At 45.5% G+C, this 15443-nt stretch overlaps 1 protein-coding gene across 9 annotated transcripts in view; it reads left to right on the forward strand.

Moving 5' to 3' along the window:
* EML1 (EMAP like 1) overlaps window positions 1-15443 on the forward strand; it is a 170297-nt gene that overhangs the window by 142128 nt on the left and 12726 nt on the right. For all 9 annotated transcript variants that reach the window (XM_048485373.1, XM_048485365.1, XM_048485368.1 and 6 more), the window contains 6 exons: window positions 707-841; window positions 1587-1686; window positions 2699-2853; window positions 5364-5489; window positions 6311-6442; window positions 15330-15397. In XM_048485373.1, the coding sequence (XP_048341330.1) occupies window positions 707-841; window positions 1587-1686; window positions 2699-2853; window positions 5364-5489; window positions 6311-6442; window positions 15330-15397 (716 nt within the window). The remainder of the gene's footprint in view (window positions 1-706; window positions 842-1586; window positions 1687-2698; window positions 2854-5363; window positions 5490-6310; window positions 6443-15329; window positions 15398-15443) is intronic.

Below are 15443 nucleotides of genomic sequence, written 5' to 3' on the forward strand. Positions count from 1 at the left end.
ACCTGCTCCTCCCTAACCCTCTCCTCAGGGTGGGTGGCCCTTGACCAGATGATGGGCCCCCTCCCTCCCCTTCCCCCCAGGGTGGGTGGACCTCGACCAGGTGACTGGAACAGGCATATGGAGCATGATTGGATTGGATATGGAGCAAATGGAACTCACTCAAGACTCTTTTTTAGATCTTGCTGAGTTCTTTTGAAGCTCTAGTCATAGTAGGATACAGAGCACCCCAGTAGCTGGAAGTTGGAAAAAAGCATATGATTAACAGTGCAGTCCCAAGCAAAGTTGCATCCTTCTGAGTCCAGTGACTGCAGTGGTTTTAGAAAAGCATAACACTGCTTAGGACTGCCATGAAAACCTAGCTGCTTGTGATTCATGTGCAGAACATCAGGGCAGGATGAGCGCATATACGAAAATTATTTGCCTGATCAAATCTTCTAACAATCGTAATCGCGCAATTTTTCTTGGTCAGTAGAGTTACTGAATAAATTTAAAACATACGGACCAAATAAGACACAGAACTTCCTCCTAAGGCTTTATATATCAAGCAGTGCAGCTTGGATCTATTTGTTTTCTTTTAATCCAAAAACCCATTATGTGCATAATTTGTTCCCAAAACACCTGAAGTCATTCTTGTTGCCCCTTTAAGTTGTATATTAGCATTTTCTCGTGTTACCGAAATCCTAAGCTATTTTTTATCATCTTCTAGTGCTCTAACGAAGCAGTATTTGCTGCTGATTTTCACCCTACGGACACTAATATAATTGTTACCTGTGGAAAATCGCATCTTTATTTTTGGACGCTGGAAGGGAACTGCCTTATTAAAAAGCAAGGATTATTTGAGGTAAAAATGCTGTGTTTTCAATGACTTTTTTCCTAGGAATAGTGTGGATGTGCTAGAAACTTGACACCAAAAAATTTGATGATCAGTACAAATCAATTTGTGAAATTCAGTCTTCTCCTCCTGCTTTTTGGGCCCCCTGACGTTTGCCAAGTTAAAAGGTTCTAATGAAGCCACAGATGACAGAATTCATCTGCTAGAGTCTAGAATTTATACTCTGTCCCAGTGAAAGATCTAAGTGCGGTTAGTCATGGTTTGGTGCAAGTAAAAGTCCTGAATGTCTGTGAGTGTTAAAGAATCATTTTTAAGCACAGCCTTCGTCGAAACCATTGTTCTGTGTGGTATTAAACATGCTAGTTTGATACTTATTTTTCCTGACTTTTGGCGTGTTGATGGTGGTACAGGGAGAAAATGTGCGAATTTAGTATTAACAACTCTACTAAATTTCAAAACATAAATAAAAATATCGTGTATGTGTGGGCGTGTATAAAGTGCTTTCAAATCACTCCCAACTTATGGCAACTCTGTAGGGTTTTCAAGGCCAGAGTCTTAGAGGTGGTTTGCCTTTGGTTCTCTCTGCATAACGACTCAGAAATTCTTTGTTGGTCTCCCATCCAAATTCGCACCAGAACCAACCCTGCTTAGCTTCCGAGATCTGTTAAGAGCAGGCTAGCCTGGGCCAAAAATATGGAAAAGAGAAAATATTTCTACAAGGCTTTGTAAGTGTGTTAAATCTTCTATCATGCAGAAACAAGAGAAGCCAAAGTTTGTCCTTTGTGTAACCTTCTCTGAAAATGGTGATACAATCACAGGAGACTCAAGTGGAAACATCTTAGTCTGGGGAAAAGGTAAGAAGAAGATGAGCTCCCAAAAATATACAACGGTGTATTGTGTTGCGATATAAAAACCTCTTTTTTTTTGCTGAGAAGGCAAGTTCTGAGGAAGAAAGGAACCAGAATATTTCCAGGCTTCCAGGGCCTAGCGGCATACTGCTAATGGGGACATGGGGTATCCCATGTCTCCGTGCGCATGCTGTTTCATCACATGGGGGGCACCGAGCACTGGCTGGGTCCCTGCAACCGGCCTCTCCCGCGGCGCAGCAACCCAGCCAGTGCCCGGTGGCTCTCCCGGTGCTGGGGCATCGCTCGCCAACTGAGCTGGTTGCCTCAGCCACAGGCCGGCTCCCCATCCCCAGGGAGGCCGGGAGCCAGCCTTCCACCGCAGGCCCGCCTGAGCCACCCACCACCGAGCCCCACCCTCCCCCAGCCTCCCTGCTGGCTCCCGTAAGTGGGGCACAGGGGAAGGGCGCGGGGAGCCAGTCATGCCCCCGGGTGCCATTTGGGCCCAGTACGCCACTGCCAGGGCCATTTCATTTTTGCACCAGGGTTATTCACTTGCAAACCCTTAGTATAGCCTAAACTGAAACAGTTGTATGTTCCAATCTGTGGCCATTTATGCATGCACTATTTACCTCTCAGCTTTTGTTTTGCAGTGGGTTCCCCCCCCCCCTTATTTTTTGTGTGTAGACATTAATTTTCCTGTTGTGAAGTGTCCCTAGCACTTAACCCATCTAGGAAGGGTGCCTGCTGTCCTTCTTTTGTTTTGTCTAGATCATGAAAGTTTTACGTCAGTTTCAGGTCAGGTGGGGGGGAAACAGCCCTTTTATGCCATTGTATGGGCTGGGGAAGATGGGGAGGAGCGATGAAATTCAAGGAAAGCAAAATGCGTACTGATTCCCTCCACTTTCCCTGCAATGGGAGAGGGAAAGTAACAGAAAGAACTGAATTAAAGGTCAAATACAATTGTGATTCTTTATGTTTAACTTCTCCTCCCCCCCCCCCCAAAAAAAAATATGCCTAGGTACCAACAGAATAAGCTCTGCAGTTCAAGGAGCCCATGAAGGTGGCATTTTTGCACTTTGTATGCTACGGGATGGAACACTCGTGTCTGGAGGTGGAAAAGACAGGAAGCTCGTATCCTGGAATGGGAATTACCAAAAACTTCACAAAACTGAGGTGCCGCTCATGTCTTTGGGGAATAGTTCTCTTAGTGTTTTTGTTATTAGAGTGGGGGGGGGGGTGTTTCTGGCAGCTTGAGTTTTGTAGGAATTTATTTCCATCTTACAAAGCACGATAATGCTGTCTTCACGAATAACTCTTGTCTCATAATGAGAGTAAAATGTGAACTCGGAAGAAAGTTGATGTGATGCATTTTGAGGGATGTCAGTCATTTTGTCTCGATTTGGAGAATTTAATCTAAGAGCAGGAATGGCTTTGTTTAAAAATGTAACAAGCTTTTAAATAAATCATTTGTAGCATGGAGTAGCAGCTGAGAGTGGTGGAATCTAATCTGGAGAACCAAGTTCGATTCCCCACTCCGCCACATATGTGGTGAATTCTTATCTGGTGAACTGGATTTGTTTTCCTGTTCCTACACACAAAGCTTGCTGGGTGACCTCGGGCTACTCACAGTTCTCTCAGAGCCCCACCACCCTCACAAGGTGGGGGAAGAGGAAAGAAAAGAGTTTTTAAGCCACTTTGAGACTTCTTAAGGTTGAGAAAAGTGGGGTATAAATCCACCCAAAAAACAGCAGGGTCAGCTGGATCACAAGTACTACAGATTGCTGTGAAGTGCAGGAGAAGATGTTCTTGCATCCATGATCAGAAGGACTGGAATGCCTAATTCCATAATGCAGGAATTTGAAATCCAAGTTCTGATCACAATTTGATATATGGAGCAGGGCCAGAGCAAGGGGAAACTGCGCCCCTGCCACGCTCCCGCCCGCCCCGCTACAGAACATCCTGGCCACGCCCCCGCCCTGGCACACGCCCAGGGCGTTGTGCCCCCCCCCCCACTATGCCACTGGTATAGAGGTAAAAAAAATATTTTGTGTTCCCTGGAAAAATTCAACAATTCCAAAACTCTTAATACCAGACAACTAGGGGAAGAAATGGTAAGCCAAAACTACCCACCAAGTGGCGTATAATACAGTGTGTGTATACAGCAGTGGCGTAGGAGGTTAAGAGCTCGTGTATCTAATCTGGAGGAACCGGGTTTGATTCCCAGCTCTGCCGCCTGAGCTGTGGAGGCTTATCTGGGGAATTCAGATTAGCCTGTACACTCCCACACACGCCAGCTGGGTGACCTTGGGCTAGTCACAGCTTCTCAGAGCGCTCTCAGCCCCAACTACCTCACAGGGTGTTTGTTGTGAGCGGGGAAGGGCAAGGAGAATGTCAGCCCCTTTGAGTCTCCTGCAGGAGAGAAAGGGGGGATACAAATCCAAATTCTTCTCTATACATCATATGTGTATAATATACGTGCTCCTTCCTGACTATGTGTAAGCTGACAACCTTAAAAGAACAAAAATTAAATTTCAGGATCAGTTTTCACATTTTAAAGGATGCCCTTAATTACCTTTTTTTAATACTTTTTTTATTTTTAGCAACAAGCCCAAAGGCTGATTCTTGTATTCTTTTTAACCTGGTAATGTCACTCTGAAGTGACTCTTGCTAATAATTTTGCGTGGTAGGTAAAAGGTAAAGGTAGTCTTCTGTGCAAGCACCAGGCCATTACTGACCCCTGCGGTGAGGTCGCATCGCAACATTTACTGGGCAGATTATGTTTTTGGGGTGGTTTGTCATTGCCTTCCCCGGTCATCTACTTTTTACCCCCAGCAAGCTGGGCACTCATAGAGAATTGGGTACTCATAAGCCCTTTTCACACATCTAGCTTTGACACTGCAGCTGTGTGTGACAGGAGGAGATCCTGCTAATATGCACCATATCCATTTTGTGTGAAGGGGATGTGCACAAGCAGCTTCCCTCAAAAGTCTGGGGTTCTGTTCATGCTTAACAAAGTTCTGTAACCATATGGCCATTGCCTTATTTGCATAAGAAGAAGAGTTTGGATTTATACCCCACCTTTCTCTCCTGTAAGGAGACTCAAGGTGGCCTATAAGCTCCTTTCCCTTCCTCTCCCCACAACAGACACCTTGTGAGGTAGGTAGGGCTGAGAGAGTTCATAGAGAACTGTGACTAGCCCAAGGTCACCCAGCAGGAATGTAGGAGCACGAAACGCATCTGGTTCACCAGATAAGCCTCTGCCATCTAGGTGGAGGAGTGGGGAATCAAACCCGGTTCTCCAGATTAGAATCCACCTGCTCTTGACCACTACACCACGCTGGCTCTCTATGTTGATCACAAATATGGGTGGCATATACTTTCGTTACTCATGTTTGGAGTACTAAATTGAGTGTATGAAAAAGGGAGCTTCCCGAGAGTCACCCCATTTTGACAAGCTTTCGCTATTGACTTCCCTTCAGAATTCCGTCTGGCCTTAGTGCCATACATTTGGTGTGTCTTGTTGTACTGTTGCAAACGCTTCAGCAGCCTCAGTTGCCTCATCCAGAATTGGCCATTTGAGGGTAACGAAAACGGATCAAGGGGAAACGCAAACCTCAATACCACCATCGTAGAACATGTGCTCTTGAGAGTAATCTTGTGCCATTCGTTAATTCCAAAAATAGATCCCGGAACAGTTTGGACCCATAAGAACAATAGCCGAGGGGAAAGGCGAAGTGGTGTTGATAGGCACTACTCGAAATTTCGTGTTACAAGGCTCTCTGTCGGGAGACTTCTCTCCAATTACACAGGTAAAATATTTTGTGGCACGCACCCGCGTCTTTTCAGACCTTAGAGGTTTTTAAAAATAAACTATAAGATATAAACATCTGTAATTAAAATACAGGAGCAGATTTCTCTTCCTTGAAGCAGCCCCCATCCCCTCTTCAAATCTAAAGTTGAGGGTTGGGGAGGCCTTCCTGAATCTTATGCCATCCAACATGGATCACTTTAAGAATTTGGTGAAATAACCCTCCTGTTTCTCAGGTGCAGGGAGGGGTCTCAGTGCTGATTTTCTTCCACTTGCACAAGAGGAAGGGGGCCATATTTCTCAAAGCCCCCTCTTTTTGTGGCAGGTCAAGATAGGGTTGAGGAAGGAATAGAATGATATATGCTTTTGCATATGTGTATATTACCAAAATATGTAATGTGGGTATAATAACATCGACACCCCTTGCCTTGGGTCCAATTAGTCATGAGCAGAGTTCTGCATGTGGAACATGTCTGTCCTGTTTCCATCTCCTTGTTGTGTTTCATTCCCCCACCCCTCCCCTCCAACCCAGGCAGGTTACAAGATTATTGGAACACCATAGATCCGTGGTGGCGAACCTTTGGCACTCCAGATGTTAGGGAATGCTGGCAGGGGCTGATGGGAATTGTAGTCCATAACATCTGGAGTGCCAAAGGTTCGCCACCTCTGCCATAGAGCATAACTTGGAGGAGTGCAGAGGAAATTGGCAAAAACCACACATCTCTGTGGACCACTCCAGTCACAGAAGCGCTCCCAAAGAATCTACATCAGAGGTAATGTTGTTGATCTACTGAAAAAAACGTCCTTTATTTATTTATTCAGGGACATACTGATGAGCTGTGGGGCCTAGCAGCGCATCCTTCCAAACCTCAATTCTTCACGTGTGGGCAAGACAAACACATCACGCTCTGGGATGCTGTCAGTCACAGTCCAATCTGGACCAAAATTATAGAGGTATGTTATTTTTTTTAATGAACTTTTAAAACCATTTTGCCTGAAAAACGTACATATAAGCGTCTTCTCTGGCATGAATTGGTATTGACTGAGAAAAATAAAAACGATCTCGGTCTACATTTGCAGAAAGGTTAAAGATGTTCCAACATTAGCATTGAGGTGTTTGGGAGGAGAAAAGTGACAAAATGAAAATGGTGGCAGGCTAGCAGACCTGTGTTTCCTTAGGCTGGTTCCATCTAGGAGCCAATTCCAATTTTAGCAGTTTGCATCTACAGAGGGTGACTTTTGGAGGAATTCCCGTGGAATGTGAGGAATGTTTCTTTGATAGGGCCCATGACAGAAAAACTGTCCAAATCTGAACCTCAGCTGCTGAAAAAAAACACCTGAGTATTTTATGAGAATGTCTTTCGACAGTAGTAGGGAAGAGTAAAAGTAGGCTCCCTGCCCAGAAGTTACTCTGGCCCCTTCCGCACTCGCAAAATAATGCGTTTTCAAACCACTTTCACAACTTTTTGCAAGTGGATTTTGCCATTCCGCACAGCTTCAAAGAGCACTGAAAGCAGTTTGAAAGTGCATTATTCTGCATGTGCGGAGTGAGCCTCTGAAAGCTAAAGTTAAATGGCATTTTTCTCCTGCAGATTATCATTGATGCTTACTTTTATGTTGATTTCTCCAGTATCAGTGCCAAATAGTTAAACTCTTGCGGGTTGGATCCAAAGTACTGGGAGCAGAGCAAAGTTTTGACAGAATGGAAGTCTCTTGCCTCCCCCGTCCTGCCGCAGACCACTGGATCCCCCAGCATTCTGCTTCTGGGAGTCTCATGGCACATATAGGAAGGGGATAAAAGTGGAGGTTTGCAGGATGAGAGGGCAAAAGTTGGGCCCCCTTTCTCTACTAACAAAAGTGCCACTTTTCTGCTGGCACTTTTTCAACTTTCTCTACAATGGGGACCCAAAACATCTTACATCAGAGTCATGTCCCTGTTTTTGCTGATCCACACGCAGTGTTCTGTGCATGTAGGGCAGCACAAGCAGGGAAATAACTCTCCCCAGAATTGTTTCAGAGCAGAAAAAGACCGGAGTGCGGCAGGTTGTCTTCCTCCACCCCTGCTTTTTCATTCAGAAGCCATTCCCCACAGCTGCTGTGTGGCTGTTGTGAATCCAAGTGGAGTCCAAGGAACTCAGGACCCGGTTCTTTAAAAAAAAATAGCAAACGGTTTGGCCCTCAGTTCGACCCGGAGTTATGAGCATACGTGATCCCATTACGTTATTTTAGTCACTCGAATGACTTGTTATTGCCATGTGTGGCAAAAGTATTTATAGAAACTAGCAGGTCTACACAGTAAATGTGTGTGATATAAATGATATCTGCTATAAGGTGACATTGGGTTGACACCATGTCCAGTTAAGTGGTTCTTGGATTTAGCTAAGATTTTAAAAAAAATATTCCCAACATTACATTAATAGTCAATAAGAAGCTGATATTTTGAACAGATATTTTGAAGTGGGAAACCCACAAGGAATTGAGAGGGGAGAAATCTCATTCCCCCGCCCCACTGTTTTCTCTTCCTTGAAAGCCCCCATAGCCTCTCCTCTTTTCCTTCTTCCTCTTCTCCCTCCCTACCAGCCAACATAAATTTATCTCTCCTCCCCCACCCCCACTGCAGCTTTCCGTCCTTACACGACTTGGCTCATCCAGGGGCAGTTGTTCAGTGGAGAACCAACAAGGACGTGGGGGGATGCCTCACATTCCCTTGTGTCCCCTCCCCACACTATTTTCTTTTTCCTTCCTCCTGGTAGCTCACATAGCCTGTCCAATTTCTTCTTCCTTTTCCGCTTCCCACTCCCCAGCCGACCTATCTGGAGCTGCCTCTTATCTTCAGCCGTATTTTTTATTTAATTCATTTATGCTTCAGCTTTCTTCACAATGGGGACCCATCACATCTTTAATCATACTTCTCCATTTTACCTTCACGACAATCCTGTAACGTTGATTAGGCTGAGAGTGTGTGACTGCCCCAAGGGGCCCCAGTGAACTTTCATGGCCGCAATGGGATCTCAACCTGTTTCTCCCAGATCCTTGTGTGACCCCTTAGCAAACCCAGTGGCTTTTGTGAGATGGCTGCTCTTGAAGAGGTGTGAACAATTGGGCCTAGGTTGGTTGCGAAGTGTGTAGTAGCTAGATGTCCAGTGATTACTGCTGGGCCTGGCCCCAATAGCTCCTTTCTCAAAGGCCAAAATAACTATGAGAAGGGCCCTGCCCCTCCCACTCCTTTTTACTGGCTGTTTATGCCTTCAGTCTCTGGATTTAAGTTTCCCAGATGGGGCCATGTTGAGAATTAGATATGTTGATTAACATGTAAATAAACGGTAGCTAACTTTCATTCAGCATCAGTGAGAATTCCGAATTATGCTAATTCTGCACTTCAGAGGCCTGTTTTATGTGCTTGCCATCTAGACATAGATATAATTTATGTAATATCTGTATTTTTTACAAAACCCTAAAAAGAACCATCTGGTGTTATTTGGAAAGCTGTTTTTAACCACTTGCTTTTCTGGGTCATATCTACAAACTTCTACCAGTTGACGCGGCTTGCTCAAAATCTCATTGGAAATGTAGGTCGATTCTGCACGGTCCAAATAACCCGGGTTGAGCAAAGGAAATATCCCGGTTTGGCCAAAAAGTTTGCACGGTTCCCGGTCCTAAAGTGGGTTTGGCCCGTGATATTTCCCCCAGCTTGGGTTTTTCAAAAACTGCTAAAATTGCAATCTTTTTACAAAATCCCACATTGAACCCGCTTCTGTGTGGGAGCACCAGGGGAGCAAAACCGATTTATTTTTCCCACCCCGCCTACCTGATCCCCCCCCCACCTTACATCATGCCAGTTTCATTTCTGCTGAGTTGCAGCCTGCTCTTTCCGAAACATTCCCCAAGCAAATTTTCTGCCCTTTGACAGCTCTTCTGGGCAAGTGAGCCCATGTGGGAAAGCCGAGCATTCGCCCCGTTCCCGCTCGCTCTCGCCCCGCTTGCTCTCGCCCCATTCCCGTTCCCGCTCGCTCTCGCCCCGTTCCCGCTCGCTCTCGCCCCACTCCCACTCGCTCTCGTCCCGTTCCTGTTCCCGCTCGCTCTTGCCCCACTCCCACTCGCTCTCGCCCCGTTCCCGCTCGCCCTCGCCCCACTCCCACTCGCTCTCGTCCCATTCCCGCTCGCTCTTGTCCCGTTCCCGCTCACTCTCGCCCCGTTCCCGCTCGCTCTCGCCCCACTCCCACTTGCTCTTGTCCCGTTCCTTCTCGCTCTCGCTCTCGCCCCGTTCCCGCTCGCTCTCGCCCCGTTCCCACTTGCTCTCACCAAGCGCTGCTTGCTAGCTGAGCCGCAGCCTGGCGAGCCCATCCCTGCAGCTCCAGGCTCACATTCCCAATTGGGTCCTGGGAGGGAGGAGTGTGGGGAAGCGCCTGCCTGGCAGGATGCTCTCACCCCATGACAGCCCCGAAGACGTCAAATGTTATTTGATATATCGGGGGGGGGGGGGTGAGTGCTCATTCTGTGGTTTCCTGAACCCTTTAAACGTGGATGGGACATAGTGCTCTGCCTAGTATTAGTCAAAAGTTTTTTACTTTGTATAGCACAACGTGCTTACCGTGTTGCTCACTGCGCCAGCTCCTTTCCAAAGCTAGAGAAAAGGTGTGTGTGTGTCCTGCTTGGTTTTCCTGCCGTTGCTGTGGATCTGCCAATCAGAACCGTTGCCTTTGCGGGGGGGAGCCAATCAGAATGCAGCACACCAGGGACATTTGAGCATGGGTGGCTGCATCTGTGTTGTAAAAACAAAACCAAAAAGCCGGGCTTGTGCAAAAGAAATCGGAGTATTTCGTCCCCGTTTTAACTCGATCCCTTCACGGAAACAGCAAAAGGAGAAACCAGGATAAAATAGACCTGGATTTTTAAATACCATATGTAGCCCGGTATTATTATGTTGTGCAGAATCGACCGTAGTTTGGTGAATGGGTTTTTAGAATTTGAGAGCAATTCCTAAACTTGTAGTTCAGAAGTTCAAATTGTCAGGGTTTCCCTAGAATGACCGTAACAGTCCACAGCGTGAATGCCTGATCAGAGATATTGCTTGAAGGCACAACAACTAGATTAAGAGAAGATTCAGATTCCAACAATAATGGCTTTCAAGCTTTCACTTGTGTAGTGTACTTGACCCTCTTTGTAGAGCATAAACCAAATGCAGCACAAGCAGGTATCTTCTTACATGAAGTGAGTCTGATGACGCGATGACTATTTATTTCAAGGATGGCGTGCTTCAACTTGAGAGACTCTTAACATTTGAAATCCCATCCAAAGCAACACCGCACAGGCGTCCATCCAAACTGTATATACCTGCTGAGTCTTGGACGGTTCTGAAGTTACTGTTCAGTTTGAATGATCATAACATTTCAGTTCAGCAAATTGCACTTTGTGCTGATAAGAGTGACCTTCTGGAGTCTATGAAAGGGACCGTTGCCTCAAATGTTCTTGCGGCTGAAAAAAAAAACCCTGCAGAAAACTTACAGTTCAGTGATTGAACTATGATGACAAATTGGTCTGTAGCGCTTCAAGGGGAAGATGGCAAATACAGGTTCTATGGTAAAGCAGATGTGGATGTAACTAGGAGAGTTTTCCAGATAATGTTTTGGGTAGCTACGACTGCATCCCTAAGAACCTTTTCCTGGGAGTAAGCTGCAGTGAATAAAATGGGACTTACTTCTCAGTTGACCTGCTTGATGGATCCCACCCAGTAAGGCTTCGTCTACACCAGGGATCTTCAAACTATGGCCCTCCAGATGTTCATGGACTATATTTCCCACCAGCCCCTGCCAGCATGGCCAAATGGTAGAGCTCATGGGAATTGTAGTCTATGAACATCTGGAGGGCCATTGTTTGAAGACCCCTGGTCTACACCTTGGTGATTCTCTATTGTGAATTCATTGCTTCTTTGACACAGAGGCATTCGGAGTGGAAACCAAGCCAAGTCACAGAGCCAAGTTGTTAGGATGTGGGTTTCCTACATACTTTCCCTGGTTATCCTCATGCAGCTGCTGTTCCTGCCATGCTACCGGAGGGTTTCTCATTACCCCCCTTTTAAAAGGTAGTTGGTATGTCCTGATAGAGTGCTTCTTTTTCTGCCATCAAGTTACAGCTTTCTTAGAGTTTTCAAGGCAAGAGACATTCAGAAGTGGTTTGCCATTGTCTGCCTCCACGTGATGCCCCTGGCATTCCTTGGAGGTCTCCCAAAGAAATACTTGCCAAGGCCGAAGCTGAGAGTGTCCCAAGGTCACCCAGCCAGTTTCCATGCCAGAGTGGGGATTCCAACCTGGGTTTCCCAAATCCTAGCGTGGCATCCTAACAACTTGGCTCTGTGACCGAGCACTTTCTGGTTAAAAAAAAAGAAACCTGGTGACACAGTAAGACAATTGTCTGGTGAGAAGGGAAAATAATATCAGTGTGGACAATAGATTCAAAAAATGTGAACTTGCCGGTGGTGTGTTTGGGCTGCCTTCTTTCCAAGCAGATCAGTGCACTCCTAAACAGAGTTGCAACCTTCTAAGGCCATTGGCTTCAGGATATACTTTTGTTTAGGGTTGCACTGGATGTGCCCGTAACCGGGTTATACCCTTTTCACGATAAAGATGACAGTCCGACCGTGCATTCTCTGGCAGAAGTCAGAGCAGCGTGCTCTTTTGTCAAAAAGTCCTGTTCCCTGGCAGCTTTTTAAAAAGCTTATTTAAATGGCGCTTCCATCGAAACCATTATTATATGCAAAAGTGGCACTTTGTTAAAATATCATTTGTATTGCTCCGGAAGCCCATTGGCGAGACCTGCCATTTTGTAAACTTGCACAAACTATTTTCTTTCCCATTCCTGCTGCGGGAAAGAGAATGGTGGGCGCAATTTTACAAATAGGCGTCCAGAGCAATATAAATGCTATTTTAACAAACTGTTGTGTATCCCGTTGCATCTACTAATGGTTTTCACGGAAGCAGCCTGGTGGAATGCTCTCCCTCCAGCTGTCCGGGCCCTGCGGGACCTTAATGAGTTCCACAGGGCCTGCAAGACTGAGCTATTCCGCCGGGCTTTTGGGGAGGCCAGCTGCTGATGCCCCCCTCCCCCTTTTTCTCAACAGCTGGGGCCCTTCTGTCCCCCCTTTTAGAGGAGTTTTAGCTGTTGGATGCCATCTGTTGTCTTGAAATGGTATTTTATGATTGCGTGCTGTATTTTAATGTAGACTAGTTCTAAATGTACAATGTTGTTTGTTTATTTGCTTATTTGTTTTGTCTACTTGTTGTGAACCGCCCTGAGCCCTTCAGGGGAGGGCGGTATATAAGTTTGTTTAATTAATTAATTAATTAATTAATTAATTAATTAATAAGCTTTTAAAAGGCTGCCAGAGAATCAGAAGATGGGGGAGGCAGGCACTAGAACCGCGCAGAGCATTGCAACACATGGAAGATGTGGCGGATTGCCACACACATCTCCTGTCAACTTTATCCTGAAAAAGGCATAGTTTAAGACAAAACTTTTATTACTGAACGGTTGCACTGCATCAAGCAGTTGAAGAAATAAAAATTAGTTATGCGCATGGAGCATTTATACCCAGCCTCTCTGCCTTTGTTGGCACTTCAGTCCAGTGCTAAGTTTAAAAGATGAGGATGACAATTTTAGAAATGAGCCCAAGCTTAGCAGCACTGTTGGAGGATCTGGGGGGACAAAGCTGCCAAAAGCCCTTCCCTGTGCCCCTCAGTGGTGGGGATTTTATTATTCTGTTTATTTATGTATAACCTTTCATGGCATAGGTAAAAAAAGAGAGACAGAGAGAGAAAGAAAGATATTGAAATCAATTATTCGATTTACAAGGGCTTGATGAAATAGATACTAGAAATTTTGCCATGTCTTCAGTTTGTGCAGCATTACAATAATTTAAAAGCAGCCAGATAAAATGCCAGTGGGCATTTTATAAAGGGATTAAAATGGAACCATCCAGGAGAAATCAATCATAATTGAGCATGGAAGTCCAGTTCAAAGGAAACCCTGCAATGATTTTCTAGATATCACCCTACTTTTGCTCCATTGTCTTCTGCCTGAGTGACACCACTTTTCTTTGCCCAAGATGTTGTCGTTCACATTGTCTACTATGTTGAATGTCTCCTTGGATGTCTTGTGCTGTACAATAGCATTGGGTTTTTTCCTTAATTCTATAATTCTCAGTGAAAAAGTTGGGCTATAAATGAAGAAAATAGATATCTTTTCAGGGTGTAGGAATCTTCCCTTTAAAAATAAGAGAGACTCGCCTGCTTTCTCCCCAGCTTATGTTATTCATACAGTAACTGTGTTTTCAGATCCGAATGCCATTCCTGGCTAGGGTTGCCAATTCCAGATTGGCCAATTCCTAGAGATGTTTGGGGGGAGCTTGGGGGAGGAAAATTAGTGGAGTGTAGAGAGTCCCCCCCAAAGCAGTCGTTTTCTCCAGGGAAACTGATCTCTGCTGTCTGGAAACCCGTTGTTATTTCTGGAGATTTCCAGGCCACACCTGAAGCTTGGCAACACTATCTCTGGCGGTTCTCCTAGTTGTAAGCAGCAAATTGGGGTTGTGACGGATACACTGAGCGAGAGCTGTCGCTTAGGCTCCGAATGCAAACCAGCTCCCTCAGAGAATATTGTAAGGCAGACTCCGCTGACCTCAGGGAAACGCCACCAGGGGGCGCGCAGGGCTCCTGGGCTGGCTCTGCCATTAGAAAAACACTTTTGAAATCATTCCTGAGGGGCTGCCAGGTCGGCCTGTTTCAACAAAGCGAACAGACGTCTTGTGGCACTTTAAAGGCACATTAGTTTTGCCTTGTGGCACTTTAAAGGCACATTAGTTTTGTCTTGTGGCACTTTAAAGGCACATTAGTTTTGTCTTGTGGCACTTTAAAGGCACATTAGTTCACAAAACCTTAGGCTTGCATCAAAATTTGCTACTGAAGGTGTTGCAAGATTCCCACTTGCATTTTCTTCATAACCACTTAGAGACTGGCTTTTGAACTTCTAGCAGTGCCCTGTGCAATCTTATATTCTGCTCTGTCTTTAAAACGTATATCTTTATACTGCTCTTGCTGCCCAGTTTTCTGAAAACTATATCTTGATCCCCTCATCCAATGTGTTGAGGGTACTGGGAAATACCTGGAGATCTAGGGGTGGAGCCTGAGAAGGTGAGGTGAGGGGAGCAGAGAGACCTCAGTGGGGTATAAAGTCACGGGGTCTGCCTTCAGATCCAGTCATTTCTTTTCCAGAGGAACTGGCCTCTGGGGTCTGGAGATCAGCTGTAATTCTGGGAGAACCCCAGCCACCATTTAAGGCACAGGTGTCAAACTCGTGCCCCTCCAGATGTTATGGACTACAGTTCCCATCATCCCCTGCCAGCATGATGCTGGCAGGGGATGATGGGAACTGTAGTCCATAACATCTGGAGGGCTGCGAGTTTGACATCTATGACCTAAAGGTTATTACTAAAATATTTTGTTTCCTTCACATCCATAGCTCATCACTTTATAGGTTTAATGCTCATTTCCAGGGGTGTTTGAGTTTGATATTTCTTATCCAGAAGGGAACGTTGTTTTTGGAATGACTGATAGGGTAGCGTAAAGGGAAGAAATGCAGCTATTTAATATTGCCTGCGGTACAGTCCATTCCTACTCTTTCGTTAGTCCCTTTCTGAGCAGGTTTACAAGCAAACTGCCAAATAGATGAAGGTCTCGACTGTGTGTAGCAGCTCTTAGCGTGTAGAGGGTAAAGTGGCATGTGCTATACTGAATAATCCATACAGTTATAGGTGAAATTGCTATAACTGTTGCTAATTCCAATTTTTTAGGATCCAGCACAGTCTGCTGGTTTTCATCCTTCAGGGTCTGTCATTGCAGTTGGAACGCTAACTGGAAGGTAAGATATTAAAATGTTCTTTATTTATGTAAAGGATTTACACTCT

Source organism: Sphaerodactylus townsendi, linkage group LG02 (assembly GCF_021028975.2).
Source record: "Sphaerodactylus townsendi isolate TG3544 linkage group LG02, MPM_Stown_v2.3, whole genome shotgun sequence".
Taxonomy (NCBI): domain Eukaryota; kingdom Metazoa; phylum Chordata; class Lepidosauria; order Squamata; family Sphaerodactylidae; genus Sphaerodactylus; species Sphaerodactylus townsendi.